Source organism: Equus caballus, chromosome 3 (genome assembly GCF_041296265.1).
Source record: "Equus caballus isolate H_3958 breed thoroughbred chromosome 3, TB-T2T, whole genome shotgun sequence".
Lineage (NCBI taxonomy): Eukaryota > Metazoa > Chordata > Mammalia > Perissodactyla > Equidae > Equus > Equus caballus.
In genome coordinates this window covers 117,797,276-117,821,407 of record NC_091686.1, presented here as the reverse complement: position 1 = coordinate 117,821,407, position 24,132 = coordinate 117,797,276, and the positions used below count along the sequence as shown (strand labels likewise).

General features: G+C 46.4%; 1 protein-coding gene across 3 annotated transcripts in view; it reads right to left on the bottom strand.

Moving 5' to 3' along the window:
• The window catches only part of CLNK (cytokine dependent hematopoietic cell linker), a 154,540-nt gene that overhangs the window by 72,354 nt on the left and 58,054 nt on the right, over positions 1 to 24,132 (bottom strand). For all 3 annotated transcript variants that reach the window (XM_001499285.6, XM_070262704.1, XM_070262703.1), the window contains 2 exons: positions 9,685 to 9,756; positions 224 to 252 (listed from right to left, as the gene is read on the bottom strand). In XM_001499285.6, coding sequence (XP_001499335.3) covers positions 224 to 252; positions 9,685 to 9,756 — 101 coding nt within the window. The remainder of the gene's footprint in view (positions 1 to 223; positions 253 to 9,684; positions 9,757 to 24,132) is intronic.

Here is a 24,132-nt window from a genome sequence, read left to right as displayed (position 1 = left end):
GAGCCAGGATTCCTACCCAGTCTGCCAGCTTCTGGAGCTTATAGAAGTCACAGACCAGGCTGCACCCTGGGACCAACCAGAGGGAAAGGCCATAGGTAGCGAATGCCATTTTGAATAGGCCAATAGTTTTATCAAAGAAAAAACGCAAAAGAATGGAAAGAAGAGTCTAACGGACCCACACTGACATTCCCACTGCTTGGGTGGCTGAGGTCCCCTGACTCACCTGTGGGACTGTTGACTCGAGGCCGTGACCTAGGGCAGGAAAGAGAATCGAGGTGAATGGCAGCTGCAGGCAGCTCAGAGACCTCCCCCAAGGAGTGGGCAGTCCTCAAAGGCTGTTTCACAGATCAACCTCTGGAAGGATTTTTTTAGGTTTGTATTGTTCTAGACCTAAAGTAACACCCCATTAGAGAGAATATAGAGAATAGAAACATGCGTGTAGAAGAAAATAACACCACAGGTAATATTTTGGCAAATCTCTTGTACATATGTGCACATGTGTTTGAGGATGTATGTGTACATTTAAATATAGAGATGCACAAAAATGACAAAAGAATGTACAGGATCCTGGTGTTAAAAATACACTGGTATGTCTTTAATATTCAAAACCACAATATTGATTGGCTGTATGATTTTCGGAGGGGGCATTTAGGCTCTTGTTGGATTTTACTACTGCAAGCAGTGTTGCGATGCACATCTATGCTTGTGTTTTTAATCTAATCGCTGAATATTCCCACGGAGAGACTCCACCACATGCAGTGAAGGGGTCAGGTAAAGTGGGTCTTCTAACCCCCCACGGCACATCCCTCAGTGGCCTTCCGGATGGGTTGTGTCAATTTACATTCTAATCCACAGAGTGAGAAGTGACTATCTCGCGGTACGTCGCCACTGTTAAATCCATACTTTCAAACAACTTTGCCTCCCTGGGATTCGATTCTTTATTCTAACTGTTTCACTTCCTTGATGACTAGTCAGAGTGATTTTTTTTTTTCCAAGTGGTTTTGGACCATTTGCATTTTTTCTGTTTTATCTGCACACGTATTTGTCCATTTTCCAGCAAGGTCTTTGCAGAGCCACGATGTTTGCCCTTGGACAGTGTGCTTCTGGAAGCACTTTCCCCCAGATTTTGGGCAATGATCTGAAAAGCCCTGGGGCGAGGAAAAGCTCTGAAGGACGCTGTTTCTGCCAGCCGACTTGTTTGTGCCGTTGATAATCCCCGGTCCTTGGACGGCACCTTTCCTCCGAGGCTCTCAAAGTGCGTCACAGGAGCAATTAATTGAGCATCGCAACACAGCCGGGTGTAAATATTTATGAGGCTTCATTGGTGGCAGGGCACTGGGCGCAGAGCCGGGAGATGATAGTAACCTGGAGACCGCAGCCCACGGAGTCCAGCTTCCCGCTCACCCTCTGGCCCTCTGCCCTTTTGCATGCTCAAAATGACTCGTGGGGTAGCTATTATTGTCCCAAGGTTACAGATGAGGAAATGGGGGATTTGGAGGGCCCACCACATGCCCATTCCCACAGAGCGTGAGGGATTTGAGACCAGCCTGTCGGACCCCCAATTCCTCGCCGTCTGCCCCACCAGCCTTTGCCCCTAGCCAGCAGTGAGTCCTGCTCTGGAAGCATCGTGCAGCTGCATCTCCGAACCCTTGTGGTTGGTCTTGGTACCCTTTCAAGCTGCCCGAGATTCTGCAGAAATTAACAGTCAATCAGGCGGGAAGGAGCAGGTCGTTCATCTGGGGCCTGAGATGACGCTTTCAACACACGGCCTCTTCCCTGACATGTTGGCCTTTGATTAAGGCCTCGAAAGGCTCCCCAGACTTGCAACTCACGACACATGAAATGGAAATGATATGTTTTTGTTACTGTGTACGGTGAGCTTGACGTGAGTGTGGCAAGCCAGGCGAGCGGCGGGAGGCAGCACAGCCAGGGTGGGCAGGAGGCCTGCCTGAGCCCTGGGGTTCAGAATAGGAGGCCCACTCTCCCCGGGATCCTAGAAAGAGCTTTGGGTTTTAGATTAGGCTTCTGTCCTGACCCTGTCCTCACCTGGCTTTTAGACTCAAAGGCTTTAACACTAGAAAGCGCATTGGCAATAATGTCCAATTCATTGTTCCAAGTGTCAGACTTGTAGAGGCAGAATTGGGGTCTTGGACATCCAAAAAGAGTGGGGCTGAACGGACAAGGGTCTGTTCAGGCCCTGAGGGAGGCTCCACTCTGGTTGGGTGGCTTTTCCCGCTGTGCAGATAAAGCTTCGAAGAGTTAAGTGACTTGCCTAAAGTGCCACAGCAAGCAATTAGCAGAGCCGGGATTTGTCTGACTCTAAATCCCTTATTATTTACCAGCCCATAGCAGCAACTTAAAGCTCATTGCTCTCTGCATCTGGGAGCTTCCTCCCAATTGTCAAGGCTGTCTGAAAGTGGCTTATCTGATCCACTCTGCCTCTCCTCGGGCCCCAAAGCGATGGTGCTCATTCATATGTCACATCCTCTGGGATTATGCACCCCAGGGTGTTCTGTGCGTCAATGCAAGCCAAATGAATTAGCAGAGGAAGCGTCAGCAAAGCAGGGAACGGTGCTGTTATTCCAGCTGAGCCCGCAAAGCCCGGAGGGAGAAGAGGAAGGCTGGAAGCTGACACCGAGGGCCTGGGAAGGACGGGGCCTGGGGAGGCGTCCTGCACTCCACGGTTGTATCTGGCTGGAGTGCCGATATTGCCTCGACACCAGCAGCTGACGAGCTATCTGAAAAGGCTCCTGTGTTAACACTCTTTGCAGCTTGACAGGCTGGAGTGATTAATGAAAGATGCTGCTAGCAAACTTCGTGGAGATTTGATGTGTTCTCTCTGTGCTCAAGCAAGGCCCATGTGTTAGCAAGCTGCCTCTCGCCAGGGAATTACAAGGATGCACCCGGCTTCCTTTCGTGCAACAGCATCAATAACATGGCCACGTGCCAACGGGCCACAGCTGGAGGGTGTTAGGGCTTGGCAGCCATCCCTCTGCTCTTCCCACCCCCTGCTCCCTTCCACATCTGGGCCTGCAGGCAGAGGGTCTTCCTCTGTACTTCTGGATGTATAGGCAGGTGTCCGCATTGTGCTGGGGGCAGGGTTCACGGAATACGAAATGAACAAGGCTGCTCTCCAGAGGTTTGTGGTTCCCAATATTTAAGACTCATTATAAATAAAGATTTTTGATTTCTCAATTATTTTTCATTTTTAATACTTCTTAATAATTTAATAATTTTTAATTTTTAAAGGGTATTAAATTAAACTCATCTTCTCCCCTTCCTGCCTGGGAGGACTGGGCCTGATGAAGCAGGCAGGGAGCACTTGCATTCTGCTTATCCACGGGAACAGAGTTTGGATGGTGTGTTATTCTGGTCCCATAGAGACGGGACTTGGTCCTGTCTCCAGGGTCAAGCTCCTGGCATGGAGACTAATTCTCATCGCCCCCTCAAGTGGATCTCTCTGGATCTCTGGATCCCCTCTGGATCTCCCCAGGCACCCTCTGGATCTCACCTCTGGATCTCCCCAGGCACCCGCTGCTGGTCTAGCACATGGCAGCCAAACCCCTGGGTAGTAGTCGGGGTGATTTCACCCTACCAGCCCTCTCCCTCTCTCAAACCTCCAAGATGAACTGGCTCAGCTCCACAACTCATTTTAAATTCTGCCCCTGAAATTAAAAGATTACTTTAGAATAAAATTCTCTAATTTTTGGAAGACAAATTGATATTTTTAAGCATTACTAAATTCATTTTTAATGTACTCTAGAGAGAAATGAAGAAGGATCTAAAGTTCTAAATTCATTCTCTTCTTCCCTCGGCTTGAATGTCTGTACTACGTCGGTAACTGTGCACTTTACATAAGTCATTTCACCCAAACTTCCTAGCAATTCTTGGTGGACAGTTTTTCTATCTCAATTTTAGGGCTACTATGGAATGTTAGCACCCAATGGGGCCGTGAACTAGCCCTTTCATTTTGCAGATGGATTGACTGAAGCCCAGGTTAGCCCCTTGGGGGAGTCACTGGTGCCATATTTCACAGCCCACCTGTCTGATGGCAGGGCCCGTCCTGCTGCCCCTCCACCAATGGCAGCGAGGCGGAGGGTTTGCATCAGGGAGCTATGGGAGCTAAGGTTTGGAAATGTACAGTGTACTTAGGGAACAGGAACCTGAAGGGATAAGTGTGAGGGACTGTGTCGACCTCCAGACAGTGTGGAGCTTTGCAAGGCAGTGGATAAAGGATGCTCAGAGCTGTATCTCAGAAGGGTACTGTGGGAGCATATAAGATGGACTGCAGAGGGAAGGATTGGGATAAGAGTCTAAGTAAGAGGTAGTGAGGGCCTTGACAGTGAGTGTTTTCCTCGCTTCCCACGTGTCCACCAAAGCCCCCCTCTGATCATCTGGCACCTATCCAGTGGAACGCACACTCATATAAACAGAACAGAGTACAGCTCGATTTCTCAAACTTCCTACACTAGGCCCCCACTCCTAAGGGGGAGACCAGGTATCTAATACGGCGCCTGGAACATGGCTCGTACACAAAAAGTGTTGTAGAATGAGCACGAATGAGCGAATGGATGAGTGAATGGATGCCATGCACACACGCACAGGGAGGCGTAGCTGGGAGGGGCATTCTCAGAGTAGGACAGCCTAGAGGCACCTTGCAGACCAAGTCTGGGTCTATTCACGGGCCTGTCCTATCCCAGCAAGGCCCAGTAGAGCATGCAGCACATAGCAGGAACCTGTCCTCATGTGTGCACACGTCCCACGTAAATCCCCACAGCAATAGGATCTACATTTTCATTACAGATCTGAGACTGGGGAACATCTCCCAATCCCACAGGATTTTGAAGCGGTTGAAATTCACACCAAGGTGGAATCAGGTCAAGGCTCATACTTAATAAGTGAATAAATGTGTTCATTCTTTGTTAAAGGAATCCTTGATGAGTTTCAAGAATCCTCCTTTTTTTAATTTACAGAAGAAAATATTTGGGGGTATGCAAGTCTCTGAAGGGGTCCTGGAGAAAATGCTGCAAGTGTTTGGTATCATTCAGAACTGTAAAAAGCTCATCCCTGCCAAGACCGTCTTGACCCAGGGAGGCCCCGCTTCCACCTCCTCAGGATCCTGCCCTGTCCCCATCCTTCCTCTGAGCTCCTATGGCCCTTCCTGCTCTAATAACATACTTAATATAATTAAAAGACAGCATGTAATTATTAATTTCTTATTTAAATCTCATTGTGAAATCTAAAACCTTCCTTGTGTTTTTAAATTTTCTTTCCTCAACTAGGTTTTAAGTTCTTTGAGGACAGAAAGCATGTTTTGTAAGCTACAATTCCTTTCATATAAACTATCAGTGTCCCTGACAAATATTAAAAGATGAGAACAAACGTCACTGGCATTTTGATGGGTTGTAGGGCAGATGCCTGAGAACAGCAGAGCAGGACAGTTTCCACGCCTCTTAGCTCCAGTGGACAGAGCAACTCCTGAGTCTGTGATCTCCTCCACTCTCTGACTCTTCTCCATGCGTTCTGTCTTCTGTCTCTTCTTTCCTCCATCCTTGTTCCTCTGTTAAAAGTTCCTCTTATCACCTATTTGAGTTTCTAGTATGTGCCAGGCACTGTGAATAGCACAAGATAAGAGCATCCTAGTGTATCTGAGCGGGTCCTGACTTTATTCTTTCTCCTTTCTGCCCTTCCCCTCCCCTCCATTCAGTAATGTTTATTGAGCATCTACTATGTAGGAGCTCCTTGTGGACAACCACAGGAAAGCTGGCGAGACGCCCCACTGTATCCCATGCATTGTCTGTGAAAGCACTTTGGTCACTTCATAAAGCTCTCAGCTTGTGAGATTTTTCAGGAGGACACTCCGCTTTCTGCACAGTAAGGGGGCCAGAGGGAGCAGGAGTGATTCTTGTGGATGTCTCACTGCCCCGGATTCCCAGGGAGAACAGGTTGGGCAAAACCAGAGAGATCAAGAGCAGACAAGCAGTAGTGGCTGCCCGTCTCCTCCTGGGACCGCAGGCGCGCCTGGCCGGGAACGTCCAGCAGGGGGCCCCCTAGTGCACAGAATAGAACAGGGCGGCAGCCTCCTGAAGGATGGGGACTGGCCACATGGGCCCTGAGAAATTACAGCCACCTGCACCTTGTCCCCCTGGAATTAACTGTTGCTGCAGGTGCTAGTGGCAGAAGGGAAAAAGTTGATAGTCCGTAAGGCAATGACTTGGGAAGGCTCTGAATGTGGGAAGTGTGAGTGACTGTTAATAATAGCGCTGTCAAGACGGGGAAGAAAAAGAGACTTGCCCTTGGAGTGTGAAGACTTGGCTTAGAACCCTGGCTCTGTGACTCGCTAGAATGTGGACTTGGGCAAGCTCTGGGTCTCCCATAGTCTCTCTTATTGCTCCCATGGGGCCTGGGTCTGCTTCTCTCACCGCTTGGGGCAAGTGTCTTATCTGTTATAGATTCCTTTTCTGTTTCCCTCTGCCATAGACTGAGCATCTGGATGGCAGGGGCTGTGTCTTCATCTCTGGTTTTCCCAGTCCCCAGTGCAGTGACCTTTCCCAGGTGAGGAGAACATTCCCTCCCAGCTCCCTCCTACCCTCTCTCACCTGGTCCCTACCTTATATCTTCTTCCCTCCACCCTGTTTACCGTGACTGAGTGGGCGGGGGCAGAGTGGGCTCTGAGGCAGAGCCTCTTACATCAGCACGCCTGGTAATGATGCTCAGACTTGAATGGGCACCACCAGGTGCGCTTGTTTAAACAAAGGTGTCTGGGCTCCAATGCTTGAGCTCCTGATTCAGCAGGTCTAAGGTGGGGCTTGAGAATTGGCATTTCTAAGAAGCTTCCAGGTGATGCTGATGCTGCTGGTCCAGGGGCCACACTTGGAGAACCACCACTATGAGGCTTCGTTATTGTGGATGTGGACGTTCTTTTCAGGAGTGTGACGCACATGCTCCTTCTTCATAGTGGGCAGTCTTTCCACAAGCAAATTGGAGACTCATAGGAACAGAAGACGAAATTCACATGTACGTACTGATACAGAAGAAAGTTGTGATAACTTAGAACCCAGCAATGGCACTCGATTTAAGTTAGACTCTGAATCTAAATCCAGCATTACCAGTTACTAGCTCTGTGACTGTGACCGAAACATAACCTTTCTCAGGCTCTCTTTCTTCATCTGTAAAATGGGAATAATAATACCAACCTCAGAGCACTATCATGAGATTAAATGCCATTAAATTCCTTTCGTGGTGTCTGGTACATGTTTGGTGTTCAACTATTGATTTGAACTTGGACTCAATTGGAAAACATCAGTCAATGTGTTTCTGTTTCTACCCCCATGGGGAATAGCTACAGAATAGACGTGGGCACTTGGCATTTAGCCTGATGAATTCCATGGGAAGTTCTAGGACACGTTCATATCAATGGTGTAGACAGGTCGTGGGTAATGGAGGCGGATGTGATCCTGAGTGTCTCGTGGATGGTCCCCTGGGCAAGATCACCTGGGTGGGGCCCCAGCACAGCTTCACATTTTACTCTGTAAGTCACTGAAAGCTCCTTGCATGTTTGAATTGGGGTGGGTAGGGGGAGCCAGCCCTCTGTGCCTGTGGGGAGAGCTGACTCCTCCACCCTACTAAGGGCTGGCAGGAGAGAGGGCAGTGGATGGAGTGCCAGGGTTGTTGGGTATTAGCAATAATATTAATGTATACTGTTTCTATACCACAACTGGCTATTCAGCCTTGAGGAGGTTAGTAATCTCCTCGGCCTGCATCCTCCTCTCCTATAATAAGGGAGGCTAATAGTGTGGTTGTTAGAATCCAGTGAGATGCTACCTTTAAGCCCTTAGAAGAGCACCCAGCACATGGTGAACACTCAGTGATAGTCAGTCTTTGTTATCTGTTGAGAACCTATATGTTCCAGGCCCTACCGAGGTCATGCATTTAGTCCCCAAACACAGGAACTGCATTAGGTACAGGGATCAGCAGTGGACAAGACAGCCTACTCATTATTTTTCAAATACCATTTCTAAAATACATGAAGTCTGAAACAGAAATGGGCTTGTCTGAGGGAGGTCACTCGGCTACTCAGCAGGTCAGCTGCGATTTAAATCCAGTCCCAACAGACCCCCCTCTGTTGGCAGCACTGCCCACCTCCAGCACCCTCTCACCGTCACCGTCATCAAACACTCATAATCGTAGTTTGTGTGAAGAAGGAATACATAGCTTTAATGTTATTAAAGTAAGATAGTAGACCCAAATATGTAGTTTTCAAACATTTTGATTTGGTTTATATATCTCAAATACTAATTTATATTCATACAATACTTTCCTTATAAAATATGCAGTGGTACAGAGATTTGTATGTATACGGGAATTTTTTTTTTAATTTAGGTTTATAAATTGTTTGGAACAGGTTGCAGAAACATCATCTGTTGCTCTTTTTAATATATCTTGAGCATGCTATGACACATCCTGAAATAATTCACTTCAGAAAAAATAACTTCTCTCTTTTTTTTCCAAATGTAACCACAAATATTACTTTGATGTATGTAATTGCTGCGCCCATCTCCATTTGAAGGACGGCTTCTAACCCTTCCATCTCCCATCCCTGCTATTGTCAAGAAATAAGAAAAACCAACTTAAAATGCATTATTCAAGTGTATTTAATGTAGACAGTGAAGAAGTCTGAGAACAGCTGCAAATTTTCCTTTGCTTAACGTGGTCTTGAAAATATTTCAAGTCGTCTGTTTCACAGCATTCATGCATTCTGCCTAGGGAAAATATTTCTTCAAGCAAATCTTAGGATTCCAAGAATGCTTCTTGTGTGTGGCACACAGTAGGAACGGAATGGATGTGTGGTGACCGACTTGACTTGAAGTACATGGGAATGAAGGATTGGTCTAGCACGTGGAGATCTTTGGTTTCCTGGAGGCACAGAGACGGCTCGGGCGGGGCGTGGCGAGGGGGTTCTGGCTGGACGCCCAGAGACCCGTGAGCCCCCTGAGCATCAGAGTGCAGCCCAGGATCAGACTGCTGGTCAATGGCAGGGCTGCATTCCACTTCAGGCTTGGCCTCCGGTCAGTCATTTCATCCAGTTACCCCCACTCTGAGCTGTCAGACTTGGCTGTGAGCCCCTCAAAGATAGGACTTTGTCTTCATCTCTGTATTTTCAGTAGCCTGTGCAAGTCCTAATGCCATAATTGCTCAGCAAATGTTTTGCTCAACTGAAGGACAAAGATAAGAAACCATATAGGCACATGGCACCCTCTAGTCTCCTTGCTTGTGAGCCCTGGCCATGGACTCACGCCCTGATCCATCCATGATCCATCCTTTAAATCATTCACCACTGAGGAATGGAAGCTTCCCTCTCAGTGGCTATCTCTTGGGCTCTTTAGAGACTTGGCTGGGTGGTGGAAATAGCTCTGGCCTGAAATGCTGTGGACTCCTGGGGGTTTCTCAGTCTATAGCTTCATCAAGCACGTGCTGGCAGTTCACTCACATCAGGTCCCTTCTCCTTCCGGACATTGGTCTCCATGTAACCATGTCAGTGTAAGATCACTGACAGCAGTATAATTCTATCCCACTAACGTTGTGTGTGTGTGTGTGTGTGTGTGTGTGAGAGAGATGCTCAGCTTATTTGCCACAGAATCAAAAATTTCACTCCTCTATTAATAAACAAATAAATATTCTGACCTATTTTTTGGCAGAGGGACGTTCTGGAACTTCAGATCACTGGATCTTTCATTTGTTGTCCTTCGATTGCCCCTGGGATGAAAGAAAATAGATTATAGTCAGGAAATAGTAAGAAGCTGGGGGAAAAAAATTAATTAAGTGCATTCATTCGTAGAAACAACTACCTGGTCAGATTTAAGTAATTAAGGTCTCACAATTCCAAATCTCTCTTAGCATTTCCATTGGGGTTAAGAAAAATCTGTGTTTAAAGTAATCTAATTACTTGAAAGTATTTTTTAACGTAAGAGCTTTCGTAACGAGGGATGCTAGCGTGGGGTGGAAGAAGGCCCCAGTCAGGATGAGGACGTGGGCCGCTCTCCCACCTCAGGAGGGTCACTGCAGGACCCTCCTTAAGCTCTATGAGTCTCCATGACATTGGTCTGTAAAAGGAGGAGCACCATACCTTCCCCACATGGTTGATGGGAGACTGTCATCAAGGACAGTGTCCATGGGCCAAGGAATGTTCTAATCCTTTCCTATGTTAGTCAAATTTGACCCCAAACTAGCAGACATCATCCGGTGTAGGAAGGCATGTTACATAGCAACAGCAACTCTTATTCAAATAATATTTATTGAACTCCTATATAATTTAGGCAATTTGCTATGGCATTTTCTATGAAGAGATTCAATTATTTTAAATTGAGTTAATTTGTTCAAATTCAGAAAGGCATTCACTATCGTAAACCATCACTATTATGCATCCCTAGTTCATCTAATTAGCCGAGTTTAATATGCTTTCTTTTCTTCTGCAGGCATTTCGTGGGTGCTATCAGACATTTACTGACGATACTTTCCTCCACAAGGTCCCTGGTTAGCTCCTCCCACCTCGCCGCCCTCCGTCCTCCCCACATGGATCAAACCTGCTTCCTCTTGGTCGGTGGACGCTCTCTACTCTCTCCCCAGGGCTCTTTCAGGTACTGTTCCCTTTTCTCAAATGCCTGTAATTCTCCTCCTTCACACTGACTCACACTCTGAGTTCAGCTCAGGTGTCACTTCCTCAGAGAAACCTTCTAACCTCTGAGATGGGTCCTTCACAGCGCTTGTCTGAAATGTCATTGTCCTTTGTTTGCACTTGTATTCACACCTGATAGGCCGGCTAAACCACCATCTCCTGAGGGCAGAGGTTGTGGGGCTTTGGTTCCCAGAGCCCGGGGCGGTGCCTGGCCCCCAGTGGGCTTCAGTGGAGTACATGAGTGTACACACCAATGAAAGGCTCCAAGAAATGCCTCCTGGGGACTTCAGACTCTCTCTCCATCTAGCCCATGGAGAAGAACGCGATGGATAAAAAGTTTAATGAGTTGTTTGGATATAGTTTGTCACTTGTAAAATGACCATCTAGAAAGATGATGGCATTATTTCATAATTTCAAAAGCGTTTCATTATTACATTATTTCACTGTTTTTTTTATCTGGGTAAAACTTGATTCATAAATCTATATCTGCTCTCTGACTTCTCTTCTAAGTTCTAGACGTGGACACTGAACTATTTTCTGGGCTTTCCTCATTGGTTATCCTCCAGCAGATCCAGGCCATTTTGCTAGTGAGCGGCTCCATTGCTTTCTGAGTTTCCAAACCAGCAACCCGGGCACTCACTTTGAATCTTTTCTTTCTCCTCCTCCATCCTGGGCATCTTGCTAATTTGTGACCAGATCCTCACGATTGATCCCCAAATATCTCTCATTCTGTGCCTCCCTCTTCACTCCCATAAGCTGTGCTTCGTTCTGCTTTCCTTCTCTCCAGCCTGGCTGTAGCATCAGCCTCTCAGCCTCCTGGGCTTAACCCAGCCACCAAACTACAGCAAGAACAACCTGTCTAATTAGCAGAATATTGTCAGTCACCTCCCTGCTTGAAAATCCTCACCACTTTTCCATTTCTGCAGGACACAGTTCAAACTCTTTACCCTGATAGCCAAGATCCCTGCCCCGGGGGCCTTGAATACAATTTCTGTTGTTTGTGTCCCCATTTCCTGCCACTGTCTTCCTCATCCATGGTCCCCTGCATGGTCCATACTTTTGTATGCTCCCAGATCATTGATCAGATTCTTCTTTTTGCCTCCTCTGGATCTGGCAAGATACTTTAAGGTCTAGTTCGAATATTAGTTTCCCATGAGTTCTTCTGTGCTGCTTCCTCTTTGAACCCCTTTGGTATTTTTGGAATATCTCTGTTTTATAATTCATTCATTTGTTTATGAATCCATTCATTCACTTACTCAACAAATAGATGTCGGACCTATTCTGTGCCAGGCTGTATGTTAGGCAATGGGATACATCATTAAAGAAGACAGATGAAGTCTGCTTCATGAATCTTTTATCGTCTTTGGGGAGAAAGGCCACCAAGAGTAAATAAACAATCTTGTTTTATCAGACTGCCATGTATGTGCCTGTGCATGTGTCACCTTCCCCTGGAGTAGGGGCTTCTTGAGAGTGGCAGCATGTCCAGGCATCGTTCTCTCTCCCAGCACACTGGCTAACTGACCCCGGGCATGACCTCAGGAATGTGTGGAGGATATAAGTAGATGCATCGACAATGAATAGACAAGTGGCCTCCCCATCTGGGCTCATACACAATAGCGAACCGAGCACACAATTGTGGAAAGTTCTTTGGATCTCTGATTCCAGGGAAATTCTGACCTGTCTCTGCATGGAGAAAGAGGCCCTCAGCTTCATCACATTTCTGGGTTATGGCAGCATTTCTGTGCTCTGATGCCCATGTAACATTGCCTAAATGGCTTTAACCAGTCCAATTTTAGGAGGATGGGAAGGATTCTGGGAATTTCCTCAGCCTCTTCCTAGGTGCCTCAAGAACCCAACAGCCTGGGAGCTACCTCTGACCTTTCCAGAAAATCTGCTTTTGCCTTTTTAACTTTAAGAAGAGTTGAACTCAAGCTCTCTTTCATCTTTACAGCAACAACTCTCAGTAGTAAATGGGCAGGTGTCCTTTTCAGCTCCAAGCTACAGATGAGGAAACAGGGACCCAGAGAGTGGAGGGGATTTGGTTCAAGGTGACCAGGCTGTTGGATGGCTCAGCTAGCACGCCATACCAGGTCTCCAATCTCCTGCTATGTGCTTGTTAAATGTGCTGCACAGATAGCCAGAGCGTGTGACGGCCCGATGCTCAGGGCCAGGCTCCTCTGAGAGCAACTAAAAGACCCACAAGAGAATGGGCGGGGGGAGAATGGAGAATGAGGAGGAGGAGCTCTTCCTTCCAGAATGGATTATTTCAGGAAAATATTAACAAGCTGGCAAATAAACAGCCGTCTACCTGGACAGTAAGTAGTTAAACTCTTCTTGTTTTTAAAATGCATAAAAAGAGCAGAGTGCAGCAGAAGGGTTAGAAGCAGAAGAGCTTTCCTCCCTGCCCCCTCCCCAGTTATTTGCTTTGAGTTTTGTTTGCTAATCACAAGGAAGACCTAAACGTCCCACCCCAAAGTTTTCCTCCCCACCAGCTCTCTCCGCCTTAAACCATTCCTGAGGGTTCACTTTTTAGAGAGACACTTCTTTAATGTACAATGTTGAAAGAATCATAAAGTTTCAGTCTAGACAATATTATTAAAGAATGTCAGTCATGATAGGTCAGAATGGGTTGTTTTGCATTACATTGAGATCTGACCTCGGAAGGAGATGCTCAACAATCCTGAGTTGGCCATTGCATCTGTGAGCCTGGGGAGACAGTCCTGTTGCCTACGGTAGTGTGAGTGGATACGCATCATTTTACAAGGCCTCAAACATTTGGGACCAGCTGTCCTTCCTATGGGCCACTCGCCCCACCCTACTCATGTAGTAAAATAAATCAGATGAACATGTTTAAACTCCTGCTCTGTTACATGTCATTGACCCTGGTCAAATGCCCACCAGGGAAGCAACACAGGCTAATTTATTATACAGAGAACTCAGCACATCCCAGGAAAGTGGGAAATGCCATGGGCTTGTGGGGATACCGAGGCACAGAGTGTCAGTGAGCGAGCCAATTAGTTGTTCTTGCAATCATCTCACGTTCTCCTGAAAATGAGTACATCACCCCACACACTCCAGCTTCTCTTCTTGACTGCCCTCCCCGCACTTCAGGTTCCACGCCTTTCGGCCATCTTTGATTTCCTTCCTCTCCTCTGCAACTACGTTTTTCTTTTTTTTTTTAAAGATTTTATTTTTTTCCTTTTTCTCCCTCAAAGCCCCCTGGTACACAGTTGCATATTCTTCATTGTGGGTCCTTCTAGTTGTGGCATGTGGGACGCTGCCTCAGCGTGGTTTGATGAGCAGTGCCATGTCCGCATCCAGGATTCGAACCAACGAAACACTGGGCCGCCTGCCGTGGAGTGCGTGAACTTAACCACTCGGCCACGGGGCCAGCCCGTGCAACTACCTTCTGCGTGGTCAGTTAATGAAACACATCTAGTCCTCCTTCACATGTTTTCTTGCTCCCTCCCTTTCTTACATCCCCTCTGAATCTTCCCTTTCCAGGTCCTCATTACTTTTCAGCCAGTTCTGTGTAGTTGAATCAATATATAGCGGGTGGAACAGTGTCTACAAGACATATGTCTCCGTGGAACCTGTGAATGTGACCTTATTTGGAAACAATTTCTTTGAAAATGTAATTAAGCTAAGGCTCTTGAGATGAGATCATCCTGGATTAACGTGGACCCTAAATCCAATGACAGCTGTTCCCGTAAGAAAAGAGAAGAGGACAAAACACAGAAGAGAAGGCCGTGTGTAGCCCCATGTGAAGCTGGAGGCAGAGATGGAGTGATGCTGCCACAAGCCAAGGAATGTCAGGAGCCACCAAAAGCTGGAGGAGGTGAGGAAGGATTGTCCCCTAGAGCCTTTGGAGGGAGCACAGTCCCGCTGACACTTTGGTATCGGACTCCTGGGCTCCAGAACTGAGAGAGAATACGTTTCTGTTGTTGTAAACCACACGGTTTATGGTAATTTGTGATGGCAGCCCTCGGAAACTAACACGCAGAACTTCCAACTTGTCCCAAGGGACAGAAAATGAATCAGACCCAAATCCAAAACAGAGCAACGTAATAGGTGCAATCAATGATTAAAAAAAATACGTATGATCTAGAAGGAAAAAGGAGGAGGAAATGGGCCACATGTTTAAGTGAGGGGGTACTTAAGGGAGGCTTCCACCAAGGGGTGAATGAGGACGAATGGGTGTCTGCCAGACATGACACGGTGACTTCCGAGGTGGAGGGTAAGGTGGGGCCATATATTTCCAGAGTTAGAGATGCCTGTTCCCATCCATCCTGGTCCTCCCCCTTGAATTTCTTACCTTTTCCTGTACTCCCAGGTATGCCCAATATGGCAGGTGCAGTCTGACCTGACAGAAAGAGCACCACCCTTTCTTCTGTTGTGAAACTACGCTTCTCTTAATGAACTCTCAGATTAAGCTGTGCCTTTTCCAGAGGCTTCTCACTCTATACACTCGCAGTGAGCTTGTAGGCTCCTGAGAAATCACACAAATTGTTCTTAAGCCGTAATTCTCTTTCAAGGATTTATGCAGCTGGATTGTTGACTCCAAGATCATGAATAATAATCGAGTATAACACTATAATTATGATAATAATAATGGCTTGAAACTTACATAAGATTTACAACTTACTGGTCATTATTTGGCATTTCCCACATATTAATCCATCGAATCCTCACAACAAGCATTATGAGGCAGGTGCTAGTCATTCCCAGCCCTGGTGGAATTCTTCATCTTATGTTCAGCTCATGCTGCATCTCCTCAGGAACTGCCGCACATAGGGCTCCTGAGGAAGCCCCATTGATCTTTCACTTGGAATCCTGCAAGAGCTCCTTAATTGATCTCCTTAACATCAATCCCTTTCTATTCAAAGATCCCCTATAATTTTGTCTCAGCCATCATTTCAACCCTTCAGTTTTGTTTTACAAACCTACATTCCAGGCAAACCGAATTTCTTGCTGGGCTGAAACAGAGCTCTTTGAAATACTCATTGCTCATGCAGTCTCTTCTGCCCATGATTCGTTTCTCTCTTCCTCTTCTCTTTCCACATCTCCACGTCTTCAAACTCTCCTTGTTCTTCTGGGCCCAGCACAGATGCCATCTTTTCCAGTCATCTTTCCCAAATGTGTTTAGGTAGATGACCCATGTCCCTCTCTCAGCTAGAATGAAGTTTGCTCTCTACCTTGGTGGATGATGGCCATGTTTCCTAAGCCCCCACCCCCATCCTGGACTCTACCCCTCGCCTCCTGCATCCTCTGACTGCTCCAGAAAGGCTCTGTCTCAAGGTCATGGGGACAAAGACCTCTCACATTCAAGTCCTTTACTGAACTGAGTTGAAATTGGGAAGCAGACCCTGGTGCCATCCTCAAGCCAATTATCTAGTGAGTAGCTACTATGTGCTGGGTATTGTCTTAGGACTGGGGACACAAGTGGACAAGACGCAAAATGTCCTACCCTCATGAAGCTGGCAGCCACGTAAGGGGGAACCAAGCCAGTGATCAAGGAGCTCATCCTCTCTGCCTTTCTTTTTTCCATGGCTTCCTCCCTTTGTTTATTCCTGATTTGAATGCCTATCTGATTTCGGGACAGTCCGCCTGGCTCTGACCTGCTTTTCCCTTTGGACCTAGCTCTGCTAGCTGCCTATTGGATTTATACCTGGCCAGGCAGCAGGTCCTCTCTGGGCCTCCTTCAGGCCCCTGGGAGCCACTCGGGCTGCACTCACTCCTCCAGCTTCTCCTGACTCAGAGAGAGCCTCTGGGTTCTCTGTTGAAATGGATCAGGCTTCAATTTTCAAGGATTGCCACCTGAATGGTCGTCACTTGTGTGTACATCTCCCACGGCAGCTCTGAGTTCCTGTCATTCCCCTCACACGGAATAGCAGCAGAGGAAATACTGGTGCATGAGAAGATCCATAGATGGAGGCAGGAGTCTCCTGAGGGGATTACTAATTCCTTTTTATTAAGGCAGAAGATGGACCTGGGATATTTTGGAATAGACTAGCTCTGCCTATAGGTTGCAGGTGCAGAATGGAGGGTGGTGTCTGAATTTAGCTTTTTCTTCTTCCAAAATTTTAGCCTCAAAGATTCTCAGAGTGTGGGGCCTGATGGAAAGTTAGACATCATTTGCTTGAAACTGTTAATTTTACAATTGAGAAGACATGGGCCTAGAGAAGTGGGATGACCTGCCCACACTAACCAGACACTGACAGAGAAGGTTCCAGCACAGGCCCTGGCGCCATGTATGGGGTTCAAGGTCCCTTTCATTTGGCCACCGTGTTCCCAATGTTTGTCTTCTAATTAAGCCTCTTTGTATGCCATCTGCATAAATTCTCCTCTTTTCCCTTTTAATCTTCTTGAGGAGAGAAGGACAAAAGAAAGATAATCTAATTTAGAAAACATGGAAGAAATCCTGAATCCTTTATGTCCAGGTTCCAAGAAACCCTATCTAACCTCTTTCCTCTTTTCTTCTTTGTTTAAATTTTGATTCAGCAAAAGGAAACAAATGAACCAAGAAAAATAGAAACCTTACATCTCCTATTTTCAAATGCTTTTTCCTTTCTTTTCTTTGTTTTCACTGTCTGGGGACATGGTTTCTAATAGGCCATCAATGTATGTAATAAGCAAATACAATAACCACAGCAAATTACCCTTTTCATAGGTCCATAGATGTGTTCATAGTGCAGTTTAATTTATACATGGTCATGCCTGAAAGATTCTGGATGCATGATGGAAAACAACATGAAAAAAACAATATGAGTATTTTTTAACAAACCCTCAAAACAAAAACTTGATTTGTGTCTGGTTAGTACACACCCAATAAAAACCCGAGAATGAAAGGGACATGACCGACCCTCTTCTGTGTCTGCAGGAACACTGGGGAGGGGCCTCAGGCTTAGAGTGCAGGATGGGCTTCCAGAGACCGAGGCCCCCAAGACAATATCCTTTACTCCATCTCCTGATCCAACACTTTCGGGCTCCAGAAGGTCCAAAGAAAGGATGGGAAATCAAGGCAGGGAAGGGAAACGAGAAGGGAAAGGGGACGGTTCTTAATGTGCCAGCAACTGGGCTCGGCTCCCCCTTCTCTGCTCTGGGAAGCTGGAGCCACTCTGCAGCAATCTGTCCACCTCCAGGCGCATCATTTCTCACTTTCCCCAATCCATCCGGCATGTTGCAGCCGAGGCCCTCCCTCTAAAATCTGGTGTTTCCACTGCCTATGGTCATAGTCCATGTCCTGCACGTGGCACACCGTCTCCATTGTCTGGTCCCTGACGCTCTCCACACTTCCTTCTCTATGGCCCCCACTTTGCACCCTAGTGGCAGCCATCATGAGCAACTAATCCGTCCTTGAACAGGCCTGGTCCCGCCAATGTCTGTCTGTGAGCAGAGAAAGCAGCATAATAACATTCCCCCAATGTCCCAAAATTTCTACAATGAAAAGGTCCTCAGATTAACACCTCATGCAAGCTTTCCTGTTCCAGACACAACTCATTTTATCATCTCAGCAAGTGAGTGTTGAGAGAGCTCAAGTAACCTGCCTACATCTTGGTGAAGAAATAACATTTACTGTATTTCCACATTCCCAACCCTGAGTACATGGCCCCACCTGCGGCAAGGTAGGTTCGATGTGATAGAGCTGAGCTTTCCCACCAATCTGTCCAGCATCACAGTTCTGAGGAAGAAGCATGAGTCTGAAATCAGTCCCTAAATCTAAGAGTAAAGGACAAATCGACCTAAGACACTACCATGGGTCAACCACTTTTCTCAGTTATTCCTGTTGACAGCACTATACTTTACAGATGTGGAAAAAGAAGCCCAGAGAGGCCACGTACATTGCCTGTGGCCACACAGCTGTACGTGCCCAAGCTGGCATTCAATGTCAGGGCTGTGTGACTCCAAGACCATTTCTTTTGACTGCGTCATGCTGGGTTTCATGGAAATGGAGAGGGCCAGGATCCCAGATTTACCCCAGGGCTTATATGTTGTCCTTTGTACCCAGTTGCTTTCCCACCTCGATGAGCTCTGAGCTGCAGCACAACTATCTTAACATATCGTCTGGCACCATTGGTTTTCAGAGCACTTATCAAAAGGTAATCAAACCTGGAAAGCCAGGGCTGGATCTCATCATTATAACACATCGTCTCTTCTCTTCAACAGTATCATTTGGCACTGGAGGTGTTTAGATTTTCCTATATTTTGAGATCATTGTGAGAATTAAATGAGATAATGCAGGCAAAATGCTTAGAATAGTGCTTAAAATATAATACATCCTCAATAAATCTTTGGGCTGGAAATCATTCTCAAAGTTAATTCAGTAATGCATTTTTTCTCTTAGTGAACACTACGGGCCAGGGATTGTTCTCGGTGCTTGGAATACATCAAGGAGCAAACGGAGATCCCTATCTCCCATGGGACAAAATGGAAAAGGATCCCTGTCCCTGGGAAGGGGAAGGCTGACAATCACAATAAATGGAAAGATGCGCTGGCTGATGTGACTGTCGCAGGGGGTGGGCAAGGTGGGCCTCACTGAGAGGGTCAGAGCAGGGAGAAGGCACTGCAGTGTCAGCTGTGGGGTATCTGCAGGAAGTGCCTCCAGGCCCAGGGACAGCTGGGGAGAAAGCCCGAGGCCAGGAACTTGGCTAAGCTGTTGGGTCAAGGTGAGCTCCGAGGCCAGCATGGCTGATCAGGAGTGAGTGTGGGGATGGACTGGGAAGACGATCCAAGAGTGAGGGAGTGAGGGCAGATGGGGTGAGGCTGGCAGTCACTGAGAGGCCTTAGACTTGGGCTCCAAATAAATATGAAGCCATGGCAGGGTTTCTGACAGAGGAACACAATGCTATCAATTCTGTTTCTGTAGGATCTCTCTGACTGCTGGGTGGAGAATAGACACATTACTGGGGAATAAGGTAGGAGCAGGGAGAGCTCTGGGGAAGCTATTGCAGTAACCCAGACAGGAACTGATGCTAGCTGGGACCTGGCACTGCAGGGACGGCAGGTGGTGGGGCTCCAGGGGAGGAGTGATTAATCCTAGTAGCCGTGGTTGAGACTGTGGCCGTCTCCTTCATCACCTCTCCCAACTGTGCCCACAGAACTAATCTCTCCTTAATACCCGGTTCCCCTGGAAACCATTAAAAAGGCAGGTTTCCCAACATTTCACGTTTTCCCCTGTTGCGCCTTCATTGCTTATCTAACTACTTGGCTTTGTCTGTGTTGGCCAGCTGGAGATATTCTGTCCCACCTGGAGCATAGAGCACGTTGTGCTTAGGATTCCAGAGGAAGCAGAGAACCAGGGGGCTGACCAAGTGCCTTGAATGCCCAGACCGCCATCAGCAGCTACTGCCACACTGGCTGGAGAATGACAGGGCAAGGCTAGTGGTCTTCACTCAGCTCCTGCCTCACGGTGTGCCTGCCATCCCCAGACCTTCATTTTTCCAGCTGTAAAGTGAGAATTCAGATTAGTTGAGCGCTGAGGTTCTCCCGGCCCAAACTTCAATGGATTCAGTGATTCAGTTTTCTCCCTGGCAGATGCCTTGGTGAGATGGCTGCAGAGGCCTGTGTGATGGCAGGAAAGTTTTGTAGACTATTAGATGTCTTGGATGCATGGTATGTAGCACATTGATGAGCGGCTCAAATAATGAAAAACGCTATTATTACAGAGAAGCCGGGTGCCCTGGGTGTGTGAGGTTCATCCACGAAGGGTCTCAGAGCTGCATTGTCTTCCCCTGTTCTGCAGACATTTCTGATGCCCCTGTGTCCCCTGGAGCCCCCTCAGGAGACTCCTGTTTGGCACAGATCTCATTTTCTGGAAGGCTGACCCTCATGGGAGTCAAGAGCTTGAGCTTTGGAATCAGCTGAGGGGCAGCGTTCGGTTGTCGGCTGAGGAGGCCTGGTTCCTCACTGGTCAAAGTGTGGTGCCTGGACCAGCAGCATCACCTGCGAGCTGCTTTGAAATGCAGAATCCCGGGCACCGCCCGGGCCTACAGAACTGGAATCTGCATTGTAACAAGAGACAAGGGGATCTGCGTGCACTGTAACCTTGGCTAAGTGACTTGATCCCTTCGGGCTTCATTCTCCCCATCCGCAAAATGAAGCCATTAAGAACACTTCCTCAGAACTGTCATGAGGATCAAATGGGTTAATACATGCGAAGCCTTGTTACTTCCTATTGTTTCTTAGGAGTACCCACTCTCCTAATCAGAGAAGTCACCTGGTCACTGTTAGTTCTGGGTGCAGTAATGACAGAAATCAGAAGGGTGAATGGGGGCCGGTGCAGTTCTCTGTGCACCTGCCCCAGCGCATATAGGGGTCAAATAACTTTGCCAAGGTCAACTAATGTTCAGGGAAAGCCCCAGGTCTTTTTTTTTTTTTTTTGGCAGTGTCTTTTAAAGAAAATACTTGGGCATTACTTTGTTTTATCTCTCACTTTGGGAGTTTTTTTTCTTTTTTTTTATTAAGATTATGATAGACTACAACCTTGTGAGATTTCAGTTGTACATTATTGTTAGTCATGTTGTGGGTACCCCACTTCACCCTTTGTGCCCTCCCCCCATCCCCCTCCCGCTTCCCTGGTAACCACCGATCAGTTCTCCTTGTCTATATGTTAACTTCCACCTATGAGTGGAGTCATATAGAGTTCGTCTTTCTCTGTCTAAGCCCCAGGTCTTTTAACAGAAAGTCAGTAAAAGGAGACCAACATCAGACCCGCATGAGGGAGGGAGAAGGCGAGCAGGGGCCCCTGGGTCATCAGTGCTGTGCTGGAGCCGGCTCATACTGCACAGCAGGGCTAATCTTTAAAATATCCGGAGTTTTGAGAACCAGTTGTTAAATGCGGTCATTGTTAAAAATTAAATTATATAAAATTATAATTGAAAAAATTATGTTAAAAACAAAGGCCGTAAATACTCAAAACGCATCACTTTCTAATTATTTTACTACACTTTGCCATTATCTACAGCCAAGATGCTATTAATGTCTACTGTATCTGTATGGCGGAAATGTGTTACTGTGCGTTCTTCCCACCTCTGTGTTTCGTGACCTCTTGTTGGTATTCACTGTGGCCATGGTGGGAGCGTTTATGCCACAGAAATTGGCACACGCTACAGGTCAGGGTTTGATTTATTGCTTTGTTGACAGACTAACTTAAGAAAATGATGGAGGGGACATTTATAAAGCAGATTTAATTTAAGAGCGTTTCATGTCTGTAGCTGTAACATGGTGAATAACACAAAAATGGAGGAGATATTTTTCCAGTATTCAAAACTGTTGTTTGATTTAGCAAAGACATTGCTCACATCACTGATGAACAGGTGAAGTTCGGGCCTACTTGTTTGTTGCTTCACTTCTGTTTTACTCATTAATGTAAGGGAAAAATATCAATCAATATGGATGTCAGAACTATACTCATTATCAACTGCAACCATAGGTTTCCTGGGAATATGAGAATTCAGCAAAAATTAACGAAATCATTCTGTGAGAATCAACAAAGAGTACTGTATATTTCATTATTATTTGTAAAGTGTACAGCATATATCTTTATATTAGTAAAATGTATAGCAAACTTGTGTACATGTATATGCATACATTTTTTTTCTAGAGAGCTGTTAAACATTTACTAAAATTTACTAGAACATCACTGGCTCACTCACCCTAAACCATTGCCACGCACAGCGTCCTAAGGCAGAAGGAGCTCAGCTCAGGCGCCAGAAATAGCTGGTGGATGGCACATCTCTGATTAGACTCTAGGTTTCTGGCCCGGGGCATGGATTTACTGCTCTGAGCCACATGTTTCTCATCTCCAAAGTGGGAAGAATAATAACGCCCTAGCAAATTTGGTGTGAAGCTGGGCGCCCAGCAAAAGTTAATTCTATTCTTCTTTCAAGTATAGGAACACAAAAGAAACAAAATCCCATAGAATTATGCTGCCTTCCTCCCATCCCTGTCCCTGAGTATTTGTAAATCAGTGGACCTCTTTATCCTTTCCCTAACATGCTGTTGGCTTCAACACTTGTTTCACTCTTCTCCAAGATCAGCTCCCCAGCATCTATTTATAGCTGGAGGATCCGTAGAACCAGGACAGACCCAAATTCAGATATCCTTTTCTCTTTTCCCCCAAAGGAAAAAAATCTTTGCCAACAGGATTGGTGTGAGCAAAAGAGGAGAAAACATCCAAAATTCCCTCATGAACTACGACGTGATGAGTCATTCATTATGTTAGGGGCTTCTCATCGACGGGACTGCAACCTGCTGAAGGGAGAGGCTGCTCATTTGAAATTACTTTTCTACTTTCGTCTTTTTGTTCTGTACTAGGCACTTAGTAGGTACCCGAACTCTCCAGTAAATTAAATTCTAACTACATAGTAGCTAATGTTTGCTCAGAGCATTAAAAATAAAGACTGGTCATTCATGAGCCAAGGCAACCTTTTGAAGAGTAAGGTTTGACTTCCCAGGAAGCCCTGATGTGTCCCAGGTGTTTTGCTTTCCCTGCATCCATAAGGCCAGAGGAGAGAGAAAGGGAGAGAGAAGCTGGACCCGATTCCTTTTCCGGCAGGCTCACTTGTGGCTGGAACCCTTCGCATCGCTTCCGCTCTGTGTGCGACCAGGAGAGAAAGAGCAGCTTCGGTTTTTGTTTTTAATCCTGGGCTGCAAGGAGGGGTCCAAACAGGCAGAAAGGGTGAGCAGGGTGTGTTCCTCGTGTTAGAATCGCTAGCATTTTAGTCATGAAGGAAAGGGTCAGTGAGCTTATACAAAAGAATCAAGATTCTGGAGAGACAGTTTCTTAAAAATTTAAAAACAAATTCACCATATGACTCAGCAATTCCACACTTAGGAGTCTAACCAGGAGAAATAACGACCTATAACCACACAAAGACTTGCACTAGAATGTTCTTAGCATAATTACTCATAAGAGCCCAAAATAGAAAATAACCTAAATGTCCACCACTTGGTGACAGGATAGACAAAATAGGGCATATTCGCACAATGAAATGCTATTTAGCAATAAAAAAGAATGAACAATTACATATGCTACAACTTGGACAAACCTCAATAACATGTAAAGTGAAAGAAGCCGGGCACAAGTGACTCCATATTATATGATTCCATTTACGTGAAAGGTCCAGAAAAGGCAAATCTAGTGAGACAGAAAGTAGGTTAGTGGTTGCCTGAGGCAGAGGGTGGGGATCGGGGCACTGCGATTAATAGTCAACGGGTATGAGAAATCTCATTGGGATGATGTCAATGTTCGAAAACTGATTTATGGTGATAATTACACAACTTGGTAAATTTACTGAAAAAAAATCCTTGAACTGTATACTTAAGATGGGCGAATTACATGACATGTAAAGTTTGCCTAAATGGATTGATATTTAAAAAAAGTGCAGGAGAGAATTGCATATTGCCAGGCTCCTTTGGCTTTGCTCCATGATTGGGGAACATCCTGGGCCCTATGC